General features: G+C 37.9%; 1 protein-coding gene across 4 annotated transcripts in view; it reads right to left on the bottom strand.

Annotated features, from left to right (window-relative positions):
• The window catches only part of LOC106879996 (uncharacterized), a 94,393-nt gene that overhangs the window by 8,029 nt on the left and 69,494 nt on the right, over window positions 1–16,870 (bottom strand). For all 4 annotated transcript variants that reach the window (XM_089357135.1, XM_089357134.1, XM_089357132.1 and 1 more), the window contains 6 exons: window positions 12,783–12,918; window positions 11,777–11,872; window positions 6,195–6,703; window positions 5,414–5,552; window positions 3,277–3,417; window positions 2,379–2,542 (listed from right to left, as the gene is read on the bottom strand). In XM_089357135.1, coding sequence (XP_089213261.1) covers window positions 2,379–2,542; window positions 3,277–3,417; window positions 5,414–5,552; window positions 6,195–6,703; window positions 11,777–11,872; window positions 12,783–12,918 — 1,185 coding nt within the window. The remainder of the gene's footprint in view (window positions 1–2,378; window positions 2,543–3,276; window positions 3,418–5,413; window positions 5,553–6,194; window positions 6,704–11,776; window positions 11,873–12,782; window positions 12,919–16,870) is intronic.

The following is a 16,870-nucleotide window of genomic DNA, read 5'->3' on the forward strand; positions in this document are numbered from 1 at the left end:
CTTTTTTTAGAGTAGCAGGGTGTCATTTGAGGGAATTTTGCTGCTAGCTGCTATTTTTAGCATGATGAACCACCACAAAGTGGCACCTCCTTCATTAAATTGTTTGTTGGTAGTGGTGGTTGTGATTTGTTGTTGGTGGTGATGGTATTGGTTGTGGCAGTATGGTGGTACTTTTGTCAGTGTTGGTGTGGTGATATTGGCAGTGGTGGTGGTGGTGGTGGTGGTGGTAGTGTTGGTGAAAATTATGGTGGAGTGACAGTATTTATGGAAGAGAGTTGAGAGACTATAAGAAGCAAGGGAGGAGTAGTAATTACAGGAAAGAGAGAAAGATATATATATAGAGGAAGAGAGGGAGTAAGGAAAAGAAATAGAGAGAACAGGAAGACAGAGAGAGAAGGGAAGAGGGTGAGACAGAGGACATGAGATGAAGTAAGGAGAGAGGTGAGGGGTAAAAAAAAAAACTGACATAAGAAAAGAGAGATGGGGGGAAATCATAAAGTAGTGAGTGAAGGGGAGAGAGAGAGAGAGAGACAAGGAGAGAATGAGCAAAGGAGAGAATGAGCAAAAGAGAGGAGAGACAGATAGAGATGGCAGTAGAGACAAAGAGAGAGAAGCAGTGTGTGTGAGAGGGGAGAGAAAGAGAGGAAAATAATGAAACAGTATGCAGCAGTGACAAAAACTGGAAAAAAACCAAAAGAGAAAGAAATGGATTAACAGCAAAGTGTGAGTGCAGACAAGACAATAAATATTGGTGAACCAATAGCTGCATGGTTAAGAAGACCACTTTGCAACCATGTAGTTTCAAGTTCAGTTCCACTGTAAAGCACCATAAGTGTCTCTTCTACTATAGCCCCCAGGCCAACCAATGCCATGTCAATGAATTTGATAGACAGAATCTCTGCAAAAAGGCGGCGAGCTGGCAGAAACGTTAGCACGCCGGGCGAAATGCTTAGCGGTATTTCGTCAGCCGTTACGTTCTGAGTTCAAATTCCGCCGAGGTCGATTTTGCCTTTCATCCTTTCGGGGGTCGATAAATTAAGTACTAGTTATGCACTGGAGTCAATGTAATCGACTTAATCCCCTTGTTTAGCCCCTTGTGGGCAATAAAGAAATAAGAAACACTGCGAAAACCAATCTCACTCACACACATCAACATCATCGTTTAACATCTGCCTTCCATACTAGCGTGGGTGGGATGGTTTCACAAGAGCCAGCCAGGCAGAAGCCTACACCAGACTTCTGTGACTGTTTTGGCAAGGTTCTTACAGCTGGATGCCCTTCCTAACACTAACCACTTTCCAGTGTGTACTGGGTGCTTTTAAGTGGCACCTACACTGACAGGGTCACCAAGTACTTGCAAAAGGATGAAAAGCAAAGTTTCACCTCGGCAGCATCTGAACTCAGAACATAAAGACAGAAAAAAATGCTGTTAAGCATTTTGTCCAGCAATGCTAACAATTCTGCCAACTCACCACCTTAATAAACAATAACAACAACTATGATTTCTAAAAACAGCCAAAAGAGAAAGTTTAATAAAATGAAATACTTGGTCAGTACTTATTTTATCAATCCCTGGAATAATCTAATGTCAAATTGACATTAGAACATTCTTTCATTCTTTGACATGTTTCAGTCGTTTAACTGTGACCATGCTGGAGCACTGCCATGAAGGGTTTTACTCGAACAAATAAACCCCAGAACTTTCTTCTTTTTTTAAACCTAGTACTTATTCTATCGGTCACTTTCACCAAACTGCCGAGTTACGGGGACATAAACACACCAGCACCGGTTGTCAAGTGGAGACAAATACAGACACACACACATAGATACATACATTATATATATATATATATATATATATATATACACACACACACACACACACATAACAGGCTTCTTTCAGTTTTCATCAACCAAATCCACTCACAAGTCTTTGGTCAGCCCGAGGCTATAGTAGAAGACACTTGCCCAAGGTGCCACACAGTGGGACTGAACCCGGAACCATGTGGTTGGGAAGCAAGCTTATTTCTTTATAGCTCACAAGGGGCTACACACAGAGGGGACAAACAAGGACAGACAAACGGATTAAGTCAATTATATCGACCCCAGTGCGTAACTGGTACTTATTTAATCAACCCCGAAAGGATGAAAGGCAAAGTTGACCTTGGCAGAATTTGAACTCAGAACATAACGGCAGACGAAATACCGCTAAGCATTTCACCCTGCGTGCTAACGTTTCTGCTAGCTTCTTACCACACAGCCACACCTGCACCATAGAGAGATAAATAAATAAAAGGCATTTCATTTAAGAGTCTGCTACACACCGAGAACATTAATAAACACAGCATGCACCAAACATTTACACTGAAATTACTCACCCCATTTTGCATGTGAGAATTATATCTTTCCATCCATCGTTGTTAAAGTCTCCAATAACAAGGGGAGCAGTTGGATGGCAAGGTGTGGAATGAGAAGCAAGGATGGTACCTTCCTTCAGATCGAGCAATGTGAGCCGTTTCCACCCAGCAAATACGAGGGCATCCTGCAGAAAGAAAAACAAAAATTAAGTAAAAGTGAAGGACAATTCGAAAGAAGGCATTACATTTTTGAACTAGAAAAGCAATCGGATGGCGTAGACCTCTGCCAAGCTCGTTTTAAGATAGATATGCGAGTAAAATTACTTGGCTGTGTGGTAAGTAGCTTGCTTACCAACCACATGGTTCTGGGTTCAGTCCCACTGCGTGGCACCTTGGGCAAGTGTCTTCTACTATAGCCTCTAGCCGACCAAAGTCTTGTGAGTGGATTTGGTAGACGGAAACTGAAAGAAGCCAGTCGTATATATGTATGTGTGTGTATATGTTTGTCCCCACCAACATCGCTTGACAACAGATGCTGGTGTGTTTACGTCCCTGTAACTTAGCAGTTCGGCAAAAGAGACCAATAGAATAAGTACTAGGTTTCCAAAGAATAAGTCCTGGGGTCGATATGCTCGACTAAAGGCGGTGCTCCAGCATGGCCACAGTCAAATGACTGAAACAAGTAAAAGAGTAATAGAGAAACGAAAATAAACTTTGGAAACAGCAACGCCACCATAGGTTACATCCCCCACAACTTAGCAGTTCAACAAAAGAGACCAACAGAATAAGTACAAGCCTTAAAATTAAGTACTGGTATCAATTTGTTCAACTAAATCCTTCTAAGCAGTGCCCCAGCATGGCTGCAGTCCAATGACTGAAACAAGTATAAAAGGTGAAAAATGTAAACAATATATCTTACCTTGGTCCCATAGACTTGCAGAGAGAGGGACTGATAATTTGGTAGGAATGATTTTGTATAAACCGTCCAGCGCTCTGTGTCTGAAACTTTATCCTTTAGTGCAGCCCGACCTTCTTCAAACCAAGACGATGAAGTCTGCGTCTGTAAACATCAAGATTTTCATACATATATATATATATATATATATATATATATATATATGTTATATAACTATATTTAATACATAAAACATTTTAAGTATATATAGTTGTGTGCATATATATATATATCATCATCATTTAACGTTTGCCTTATAACAACTTAATACACATTATGAAAGAACTACTAACGATTTCATACTTTTACAATATTTTAAATGAGTGGGTATGGTGACGAGCTGGCAGAAGTGTTAGCATGCTTGACAAAAGCTTAGTGGTATTTCATCTGTCTTTGCATTCTGAGTTCAAATTCCACCGAGGTCGACTTTGCCTTTCATCCTTTCGGAGTCGATGAATTAAGTACCAGTTGCATACTGGGGTTGATCTAATTGACTGGCCCCTCCCTAAAAATTTCAGACCTTGTGCCTAGAGTAGAAAAGAATATTTTAAATGGATATGGTGGCGTGCTGGCAGAAATGTTAGCATGCCAGGCGAAATGCTTAGCGATATTTTGTCTGTCTTTACGTTCTGAGTTCAAACTCTGCCGAGGTCGACTTTGCCTTGCATCCTATCGGGGTCGATGAATACTCTGGTGCAGGCTCATACCAGGTCAGTTACTTTCAAACCATCCAACCCACACCAGAGTGAAAGGCAGGTGTTAAACTATGGTAATATATATATATATATATATATATATATATTGACTGCTATTTCTGAATTCTCAGTATGTTGGAGAAGCAGGTTACTGTCAATCCCTATATATTTATGATTATAAATTATTCACCGAAGAAGGTTTTTTTCATACTGAGCTACCCGGCAGAAATTGTTAATTATTAATTTTATTACTAATTGATGATTCCCTGCCCTGCACATCTATATATATATATATATATATAATAGGCATATACACACTATATATATATGTATCCCAGTGTAGATATGGTAATATATGCTCTCTCTCTCTCTCTCTCTCTGCACACATGCAAATGCATGAATGCATTTATTTTGATATATAAAAGATGTCATCTTTTTCATATCTTATTGCTTAAGGCCAGTTGTTCTCAAACTTTACTTGTGATGCACTTCAGAACAAGCAAACATATTTCACTGCAATTTAGTGATAAAATACAATAAGCATTTATATATTTTAGCCTAAGAATATATATAATTAAAATTATTTACTTCATCTCTGCTTCTTCATTAAATAAGTGAAGCATAATTATCAAGATTTTTCCCCTATTTTAAATTTCAGTTCGTCTTCACATTTTTTTTTTTTTTCTGTATAGTTTAAAAATGTTTTACAGTACACCTAGATACAATTATGACGCAATGTTTTGGAAACTACATGATTCAGCCATCTTTAGTAGACTGAATTTGTTCAACTACACCCTACAATTCTATATTTAAGAAATGAGGAATTATGTACATTATTTACATTTGACGGATATTTGTCCTCAACTTGTTTGTTGTTAACACAACGTTTCGGCTAATATATCCTCCAGGCTTCATCAGGTGTCTTGGGAAAACTTTGAACCTGGGTTCTCATTCCTAAGGTCTTTTTCGATGTTATCATTATTATTATTATTATTATTCAGAATACTGCCTGGAATCAAACTCGGAATTTTGGGCTTAGTATAATAATAATAGGTGTAGTGGTTAAGAGCACGGGCTACTAACCCCAAGATTCCGAGTTCGATTCCAGGCAGTGACTATAATAATAATAATAACATCGAAAAATAGCTTAGGAATGAGAACCCAGGTTCAAAATTTCCCAAGACACCTGATGAAGGCTGGAGGGTATATCAGCCGAAATGTTGTGTTAACAACAAACAAGATGAGGACAAATATCTGTCAAATGTAAATACTGTAAATAATGTACACCCTACAAAATGGTGCCCAGCATGGCCACATTCCAATGACTGAAACAAGTAAAATGATAAAAAAAAAAATACAGAGAATAATCATTTTAACCATTTTTGCTGTTTGTTGGTTGACCTTACCTGCCATTGGTAGACTCCATCTGAAGAATGAGAAGTCACTCTACCAGAACTGGACACGGTCACAATATCATAGGCTACTTTATTGGTCGGTAACCTGTGTCCCATCAAATGCTGAAGAATACCAGATTTTTTGGCCACACTACAAATATAAACAAATAGTTATAAAAATGCAGATGCATTAGTAAGTATACGAGTATAACAAAATAAAAGTTGGACAGGTTCTTGTAAGGCATCGAGTTATTTATAGCATATTCATACAGAAAAGAATATAAAAATATACAAATTAACAGAAAACCAAGAGAATTCAGAGAGTGGAAGTTCATAATGATTCCTCATAGACAGGTACAAATCCAGGAAGTTCATACAATAAGGTTGTTGATGAGAGAGAGAATTTGAGTAGTCTTTTATGTTAGTTCAACTAAGAATCCTAAGAATTATGAGTCAAAATACTGCAAGTAAAGGAGTAGGAAAAATGTAGATAGTTCTTTACAGCTGTTTCTGGGACATGGTGTTTATTAGAAGCAGTTATGTGTATTGTGCCTACATTTATATATATATATATATATATATATATAAAAGAAGAGTGTTTATGATATGTCCTTTGTAATGCATTATTACATTCCTTTTTAATTATTTAATTTGTTCAGGACAGTATGAACAATAAAGAGTATTCTGGTATCACAAAGTTTGCCTAGCAGGAACATTTCCAAAATGAAACTATGATTCATGGAACTACTAAAGATTCATGGACTATGTTTCTGAAGAAAAAGCTGCTACAAACCTTTTCACCACTATCGGAGCAAGAAATCGGTTAGCATCTTCTTCGTAACTCCAAGAACGGGACCAAAACAGTCTTTTAGTCACGCATACAGCTATCTGATTTATGCTCTCTTTCTCAGGGTAAAATCTGTGGACATCAATGTAACATGGGTTACGACCTCCAGTACCACCAGAAGAAACAGCTTCGATGCTAAAATCACCATCAAAATTTACATAGGTGGCTCCCTCTACTGGCAGAGACAGTCTAGTTATAGGCCGTCCCGACACCAAGTTCAACACTTCAATACCAAACTGGTTGTAGATGATCACAGCATTGGGTTCAGGGATGTGGTCACTGGGGTTGTGTGGACGCTGGCCTCCATGAGCATAACCAGCTAAATGTTCAGATTCAAGAGCACTTCGGATCGGGTGAGGCCGGCTCTCGGTGTTGTCCTTGCTTTGATCGTCAAGCTGCTTTTCCATCCGTGCTGCAACAAACCTAGTATCTCTAAGGTTGTTCCAAGAATGAGGCTGAAATAATGAACAGAAATCAAATGAGAATAATGATATTCCCTTCAAATACAAACTATAACAACATTAAGAACAACAAACCTACGAAGGATCTTCAACAGGGTCACTCGACCTGCTAGAAATCGCAGCCAAATCCCTTCCCCATACAGTATCAAACAGTCTTTAAAGAAAAAAAAGGACACATTAGATAATGTTATCCAAGATACACTGTCCAGAAAAGCAGACAGGATGACCATGGATGGGATGTCATGATCATAGGCTCACATAACACTTTAGTATTGAAACTGGCCATGTTAGACCCAAATATTTCACCTGTTTTATGGTAAATCCAGCAAGATCTTACCTCTCACACCTACCCTACAATGTCATTCTGAAAATAAATGATCACATCATCGAAATCTCAAAGCTACAAGATAATAAAGCATGATTAATTGAAACACAATGTGAACAAGAGCACTCAGAGAGCGCAAACCTCCGCCAAGGCAACACCAACATCCTCTCAATGATTAACCGGAGATGATTTTTAAAATGAGAATATCTGAAATAAACTTGACTGCTCTCACAAACGAGAACACTAAAAATGAACCCGACTGCTCTCAAAAATTAAGTAAAAAAAAAAAACGGAAAAATAATCCAGAATTCTTGTCCGGCACCAAATCAATCACAAAATCTAATCAATTCGTGCCAGTCATGAGGCCAAATATCCCTGAAAGTTTTATCCAAATCCATCCAGTGGCTCTTGAGATATCTTATCCACAGACAAACAAACAAATATCTACTCTTATATAATGCAGGGTAGCCATATATCTCTTCTATAGGCCTTGTCCTTCTATCATACTTTAACCTCACAACACCTGGTACAAAGCCCTTACTTAGATGAGGCAGTGGGGTTCCTTTCCCTATTCCTAGCTTGCAAGTTATTTTATGACCTTACTAGAGAGCCATAGAAACCATGCCAAAGCTGACAAAGGAGCTTGCTGTAGCCCTGTTCACCAGATGCTGTCAAAGCATCCAACCCATGCCAGCATGGAAAACAAATGTTAGATGATGATGATGATGACAAATGTCAATGTCAAAGTAGTATCAATGAGAGGACATGCAGATACACAAACACATCTTTCATTCATTTAGTTTACATCTGGTTTTCCATGCTAGCATGGGTTGGATGACCACATATCATTTGAGGATTTGTTCTACAGTTGGATGTCTTTCCTGTTGCTAACCCTCACCATTTTTTCAAGTAAAGAATTTTTTTAATCAACTTGTTCTTCAAAGCAGCGGTAGAGGAGGATTCTGTTGACAGGGAACATCAAGAAACAGTCACTTTTAGCCCAAAACTTTCATTTACACACACATATATATATACAAGCATATATACATACATACATAATCTAAATATATATATATATATATTATTATATGTATTTATTTTCTCCTAGTAATAAATAACTCGGATAAAATAAATTGGTTAATAGATACCAGGGTAGCAAAGATCACAAAATAACTGTGGTGTAACTCCTGTTTATGAGGTAGAAACTCCTTGATATTTTGGGTATTTGAGTATATATAAATTTAAAGAATGGAGTAAACGCATATTATAACTGCATACTTTTATTCTGACATATGTTTCGAAGAATTACAATTTATGCGATCCATAAGAATCGGCGATGTTAAAAATGTAAACTTCTCCTCAGGGAATTGTATGGGAACCAGCTTAAACGCAAGACATTATAACCGAATATGAGAACTATAGTTGGAGAAGGTTATAACGTAATTCATTTGAAAAAACCGTTGGAGATTAGGACGCTACCAGATAGTGCATTGGGCAAGAAGGGAAGAAAAGAAAAGAAAAAAAAAAGAAAAAAAGGGAAATAAAATTCAGAGTGTAGAATTGGGAGACGGTAGGATGATATAAATCCGATAAAAATTGGAGAGGAATGTTATGTAATAAAAAGGCATTATAAATGGGGTTAATATATATATATTCAACATGAATGCATCATTCAAAATACTGCCTGGATTTGCCTGGGATTATATCTAAGGGCCTATACTTTCACAGAAGTACAGACCAACCTCCATACCCTCTGGAAAAAGATGAACTGTTAACTTTATTCTCCTGTCTGTATTCTTCTATCTACTTTTAATCTTTATTCACCTATTTTATTCCTTAAAATCTGTGAATTTCCCTGTCAAGAACTTTCATTCAAACTCACCTTGTCTCTGATGACTGAATACCCAGAGAACAGACATGCTCGCCCATCACTTGGGATATCCCAGAAACATCTGTAAGACTTCAAATTCACCTTACCCTAATTGAATTATTATAAAAGACTTGAGATATTCATCCTGCCTTGATTTTTGTTGTCCTTTTCCTCTAATATATATATATATATATATATATACACACTGATGCATGCATACATATATAGATACATACAGCAAGCTTTCATACAGTTTTCATCAACCAAGGTTACACTAGAAGATACTTGCCTAAAATGCCATGCAGTAAGATATAACTCGAGACCACACGGTTACAAAACAATCTCCAAATCCATACATCTATGCCTAAATCTTACACACACACACACACACACACATATATACACATATGCACAAATACATACATATTTGCATTTATATAATTACATATACATACATACATACATACATAGATAGAGATACACTCACAAAATTATACATATACATGTGTGTACATGTATATGTATATATATATATATATATATATATATATATATATGCACACACACATACTAACATATATATATATATAATATATATACATATACACACATATATGCATACTCAGTTGCATGTATATGCATAATGCATGTATGCAGGCCAATTTATCTGCACTACAAATGCAACAGATATGCCAATACAGATAAACGATACATCCGATAAGTATTTTAATGTATCAACCAAAACACATGCCATGATTTATAGGGCATTGCACTATGGTAAATAAAAATAAAGATAAGAGAGAAACAGTCTAAGAAGAACCTGTCGACATTGAAATGCTGAGAAGCTTTTCAAGCATCTGTTTCCAGTGTGGAACTCATCCTTTAAAATGATGAGTATCTTGAAAAGGTGGAAACAATATTTGGCTAACGTGGTTTAATTATAATAAACTACTAACTCATACAAACAAAATTAGAAGCCAACCTTCTCAAGATTATAGTACAGAGAACCACAAAAATATTGGTTGAGGTCTCCAAAGTTATAATGGAGTTTTTACAGGTAAATGCAGGTATGGCTGAATGATTGATAAGTTTGGTTTGCAATCATGAGATACTGGGTCCAATGCTACAGTATGTCATCTTACAGTAAATGCATTTACTATAGAGGCAGCGAGTTGGCAGAAACATTAGCACCCCGGGCGAAATGCTTAGCGGTATTTCGTCTACTGTTACGTTCTGAGTTCAAATTCCACCGAGGTCGTCTTTGCCTTTCATCCTTTCAGGATCGATAAATAAAGTACCAGTCACGCACTGGGGTCAATGTAATCGACTTAATCCCTTTGTCTATCCTTGTTTGTCCCCTCTATGTTTAGCCCCTTGTGGGCAATAAATAAATAAGTAAATGCATTTCCTATAGATTTTGTATCCCTATCAGGTATCTCTACTTATCTTTGAAGGCCCATTACACTGAACCAAGTATCTCTACTCATCTTTGATGGTACAAAGCAGTAGACAATTTGACAGGGAAAATGATATCACCACTTATAGCTTAGCGACTTTTGGAGAAGCACAAATGTAAACAGTCACACACACACACACACACACACACACAAATGCACACAAACATAAACTCATGCATATGAGTACCTATGAGGATCTAGTAGTACCTGTGATAACAGGTATTAGATCCTGCATTCAGTGTTTATCCTATTTAGAAGTATAGTCATATCTATATCCAGAAATCGCTGTGTTGGTTAAGAAGCTTGCTTTCCCAACCACATGGTTCCAGGTTCAGTTTCACTGCATGGAACCATGGGCAAGTGTCTTCCACTACAGACCTGAGTGGAAATGAACCATCATCATCGTCGTTTAACGTCCGCTTTCCATGCTAGCATGGGTTGGATGGTTTGACTGAGGACTGGTGAACCAAATGGCTGCACCAGGCTCCAATCTGATTTGGCAGAGTTTCTACAGCTGGATGCTCTTCCTAATGCCAACCACTCCGAGAATATGCATGGAAACTGAAAGAAGCCTGTTATAAATATATGTGTGTGTGTGTGTGTGAGTATGTTAATGTCTCCTGTTTTGACATCACATGATTGTTGTTGTAAACAGGTGTCACCACCATACAAGCAGTGATCTTTGTTTCCAATCTTCCATGGAAACATGAGCTCATCATGCCCCAGCATGGGCACAATCCAACGAATGAAAGCAGTAAAAAAAACTGAACAAAGTAAAAGATAGTTGCATGATATTACAAAGATAACAATCAATATCATTGTGTCGATGGGGGGGGGGCGAAATAAAACTCCAGCAGAGATAGTCAAGATGACAAGGAGTGTATTGGGCTCAATCGGTGGATCTCAACCTGGGTCCACATGGCTCTTCGAGGTCGATATAAAATTTTTTGTATAAGATTTTTGGCAAGTTGCATGGTGACTTCACAAGTGCTGGTGACATGAAAAAAACGCACCCAGTAAATGCTGTAAAGTGGTTGGTATTAGGAAGAGCATCAAGCCATAGAAACCATGCCAAAAAAACACCAGAACCATCTGACTCATGCCAGCAAGGAACATCATCATCATCATCGTTTAACGTCCGCTTTCCATGCTAGCATGGGTTGGACGATTTGACTGAGGACTGGTGAACTGGATGGCTACACCAGGCTCCAATCTGATTTGGCAGAGTTTCTACAGCTGGATGCCCTTCCTAACGCCAACCACTCAGAGAACATGGACAATAAGTGATGATGGTGATGATGATAATGAAGGTCTCAAAATCAAACCTTCCAGTATGTTAATCACAACATGTCTTGTGAGGTTTTACAGTGCAAACTGGAGACTAAAAAATAGTTGTATAAAACTGGGATACTTACCAAATGTTGAATCAAGTCCGTTCTGTAATGGTCCCATCCGAGTTCCCCAATATGTAGACCGTTCTTTCGGAGTGCTAACTTCCAGTGATGTCCTGTCTATAAAGATATTAACCATTATAGTTAAAGTCCCAAGCTTTTGGAAATCATTTCATATGACATGCAAGAAACACCACATGTACACACAGGTATGAGTGTGTGTGTGTGTGTGTGTGTGTGTGTGTAAAGACAGATGAAATACCGCTAAGCATTTCGCCCGGCATACTAACATTTCTGCCAGCTCACCGCCTGAATGAAGTGCCAGTTATTGACCCCCAAATGAGTGAAGAGCAAAGTTGAGCTTAGCAGTACTTGAACTCAAAGCAGTAAGAATCAAAGCCAATACCATGAGACATTCTTTCTGATGCTCTGCCAACTCTGTTTTGAATTCATCATCATCATCATCATTTAACGTCCGCTTTCCATGCTAGCATGGGTTGGACGATTTGACTGAGGACTGGTGAAACCAGATGGCTACACCAGGCTCCAATCTGATTTGGCAGAGTTTCTACAGCTGGATGCCCTTCCTAACGCCAACCACTCCGAGAGTGTAGTGGGTGCTTTTACGTGCCACCTGCATGAGGGCCAGTCAGGTGGTACTGGCAACGGCCACGCTCAAAGTATATATGAATATGACTAGATATGCAAATATATGCATGAGAAGACTTACATAAAACAAAACATACAAATCTGCATAATCATGCATTATCTCAAAGCTAAAAGATTGTTTAGTTCTAGAATGACATTGTAGGGCAGGTGTGAGCAGCTGGAACTGGCAGAATTAAACGCTAAAGGGTTAATAATGGTTGACTGAATATACTGAAATAATGAGTCAAAATGAAAAACATCTGACCAATCAGAATTAACCGTATAAGCTAAGCACAAAAATCTGACCAATCAGAACTGGCCACACAAGCTACTCACAAAAAAACCACTGCTAAAACTGCAACATAAATTGTTAATAGCATACCTTTGCCTCTGATCTTTTACCGCTGAAATCACCAGGAAGATGGTGCCACCGAATAGCTCCGTCCAACCCATTCAGAGCAAACGTAGAGAAATGTGTGAGAGTATCTTGCTGTTCTGAAGACTTTGGTTCTGACAAGCTGCAATAAAAAAATTATTGTAAAGTCATTTGGATGGAAACGAGAAACCAGAATTACATTCTTTTACTCCTTTACTTGTTTCAGTCATTTGACTGTCGCCATGCTGGAGCACCGCCTTTAGTCGAGCAAATCGACCCCAGGACTTATTCTTTGTAAGCCTAGTACTTATTCTATCGGTCTCTTTTGCCGAAACGCTAAGTTACGGGGATGTAAACACACCAGCATCGGTTGTCAAGCGATGTTGGGGGGACAAACACACACACACACACACACACACACACACACACACACACACACACACGCACGTACGTACACATGCAATTATAAATGGAATGCATATCCTTTTAATCTGAAGAAATACTAGCCAGAACATCAGAATGATTAAAGTTCAATATAGACTATCACAAGGTTGATGTTATATAACAGTATTTTATATTGTTACATAACAGCAGATTGTTATGTAACTCTGCCAAGCAGAACATGGCTGCTGTCTGATACAAATAGTGAAGTGGGTGGTTGTGATGTTCATAGCTCTGACAAGAATCAGTTTAATCCAGAAATACTATACTAAAGAGATTACAGCCTCTAAACCAAGACTGTAAGCCTTCTAGTATTATTTTTACAGCATAATCTCTCCGTTCAATAAACCAAAAAAGAGATAACAAAATGTGATGAGGAGGGAAACAGTTGATAGTTCAGGAAAAAATTAAATGAAATTCTTTCTTTGTCTGTTTGGTATTACAATGGTTTTAGGGCTTCTTGAGACAAAACAAAGCAGAACAATGAGGTATAAATAGTTGTTTATCTCACACATTAATGCAATAATTTGCATAAAATTCGTGACCTTTTGTGTCCGAAATTGTCTGTCAATGAGTGATCAGTCTAGCTACCTACTTAGAAAGTGGTAAAAAGGAACTTGTAATGATTTGGTAAAGAGAAACATTTAACATTAAACGCTTGCTCCTTTCACAAACTATAAAGAGATATAACTGTTTCTGACGCATAAAAACATATATAAACACAAATAAAAACACGAGATCACTAACGCACAGAGATGTGTAAACACGAAAATGTAATATAACGACATATCAAAACACACAGACCTATAAAGACAAACAATGTTACATGGACACACAAATCATGTCACAATGATATATAAAGCCATGAAATGTTATATCATCATCATCATTTCACAACTATTTTTTTCATGCTTGCAGGGGTTGGAGATAACAAAGGGGATCACATTATCATCTTTTTCATGAAGTTCAACTTCCTGAGATCAACTTTCACCCCTTCTTCCCGGTCCCTTCCACTTAAATCATTAGGTACTTCCTTACCCATTTCTCATCCTCCATTTGCATCACATGTACAACTGGTAAACAATTATCTCGTTCTAAGGATGTAACTGAGGTGATTTGATCAAATAATAATTCGTTGAGAAATTCATCTTTCTCATACACTAAATATGATTGATGTTAGGAGACAATAATGACCCTAGAGATGAGAGTCTATTTCATTTAATGTATGAATCACAGTAGTACCCCAGCTAAACCTAAAAAGTGTTGTGAAAAGAAGGTGATACTTACTCCTACAAATACTAAGTGAGATTTATACGTAGCAGTACAGACTTCATTTTTTGTTGATTCCTCCTCTATGGTTTTTTTTTCTCACCTCATTTGTGTTCAGTCACACATGCACACTAACGTTACATAATCAGTGGAGCATACTCCTATTTTTGCCAATCTTCACTTATTCAAGATTGCATCCAAGAATGCTTTGCTACCCTGCAATATTGCACTTTATATGCAAGCATTTTAATTTGTTCTTTACCCAGAGAGAGAACCCCTTTGTTGCAGCAGAGATTATAACTCCTAGACACCAATGTTAATGAAAGCAATCTATCTTTTACCTTTTACTTGTTTCGGTTATTTGATTGCAGCCATGCTGGGGCAGTACCCTGAAAGCTTTTAGTCAAATCAACCACAGTACTTATTCTTTAAGTCTGGGACTGATTCTATCAGACACATTTGCTGAACCGATAAGTTATGGGGATGTAAAAAAACCAACACCAGTTGTCAAGTAGTGGGGCAGACAAACACAAAGACACAAAAAATGACTTCCCATACAGTTTCTGTCCGTTAAATTCACTCACAAGGCCTTGGTTGACCCGGGGCAGTAGTAGAAAACACTTACCCAAGGTACTGCGCAGTGGAACTGAACCCAAAACTACATGGTGCAAAGTTGAGCTTGTTAACCACACGACTACGCCTAAACTGAAACTGACTTGCCCTTTGCAATCATGTTAACTCTTTTACATTACCAACAGCCATAAGAAATGCATGAACATCAAACAATCTCATGGCTGTTTATTACGCATATATAAATCTGAGGTCAGAATTTGTCGGATTTGGAGGTTGTTTTATATAAGAAATCAATACCCTACAAAAAATTACATGCTTCCCACATCTTCTCTTGTTCTCCTGGGGCTACTGTAACATCATCTCCACCCTTAGTATCAACAGATGGATGTTTCGTTGTCAAAATAAACTCAGCGTAAAACACAAGCTTGTGCCACTAGCATCATCACCATAAACACCACCCAACTAACTTCATTTTTTCTCATTATCAACCGAGATATCTGTGAGATTCTTTCCTCGTTTCTTTTGCTTATGTTTTTTCTCTGTTTCAGTAGCATAAAAACCACTGAATGGGGACAACTGAATGCTGGGAAAAATTATATAACCAGCACCAACACCCTTTCTGACTTCAGAATCTAAACAGTAATAGACACAAGTCTGCAAAAAGAAAATAAATAGTTAACTGCCAATTGTTATTATTTTACAGTGGTAAGGCAAGCTAGCAGAATCGTTACAACACTGGGTAAAATGCTTAATGCCATGTCATCCAACTTTGCGTTCTGAGTTCAAATGACACCAGAGTCAACTTTGTCTTTTGTCCTTTCATGACCAATAATATAAAAACCAGTTGAGCACAGGGATTGATGTAATCAACTTAACCTGTCCCCCAGAGTTGCTGGCTTTGTGCTAAAATTTGAAACCATTGTTTTGTAGTAGTGAGCTGGTAGACTCGTGAGAACATCAGGAAAATATGCTTTGCAGTATTAGTTCCGGCTCTCCACATTCTGAGTTCAAATCCCGCCCACAGCAAAAAATGTTTTGCTGTATAAGTTTCAGCTATCTACATTCACAGAGTTCAAATCACACCAAGGTCAACTTTGCTTTTCATCCTTTCAAGGTCAACAAAGCACCAGATTGAGGTCCATGGAATCAATTAAGCTGATCCCTTTGTGGCCAACCACTTTACAGAGTGGACACATGCACACAAGTATATATATATATAAACACAACGGGCTTCTTTTAGTTTCCATGAATGAAATCCACACATAATATTTTTGTTTGACCTGACGCTATACTAAAAGAGAGTTGCCCAAGGCACCACAGAGTGGGACTGAACCTGAAGCCATGAGGTTAGGAAGTAAACTTCTTAACAACACAGTCACGCCTGCATCTATTATATACACTTATATGTGAAATTGTTCCACCGAAATCTATCCCCTTTCTACTAACACAGAAAAACTAGATTTAGAATAGTAATGATTTTTACAGCTGGGTGCCCTTCCTGTTGCCAACCACTTTACAGAGTGGACACATGCACACAAGTAAACACAATGGGCTTCATTCAGTTTCCATGAATGAAATCCATTCTCAATATTTTCTGTTTAGCCTGATGCTATAGTAAAAGAGAGTTGCCCAAGGCACCACAGAGTGGGATTGAACCTGAAGCCATGAGGTTGGGAAGCAAACTTCTTAACAACACAGTCACGCCTGCACCTATTAGATACACTTATATGTGAAATTGTTCCACCGAAATCTATCCCATTTCTACTAACACAGAAAAACCAGATGTAGAACAGTAAAAGTGCATTTACACA

Source organism: Octopus bimaculoides, chromosome 9 (genome assembly GCF_046866305.1).
Source record: "Octopus bimaculoides isolate indiv1 chromosome 9, ASM4686630v1, whole genome shotgun sequence".
NCBI lineage: Eukaryota > Metazoa > Mollusca > Cephalopoda > Octopoda > Octopodidae > Octopus > Octopus bimaculoides.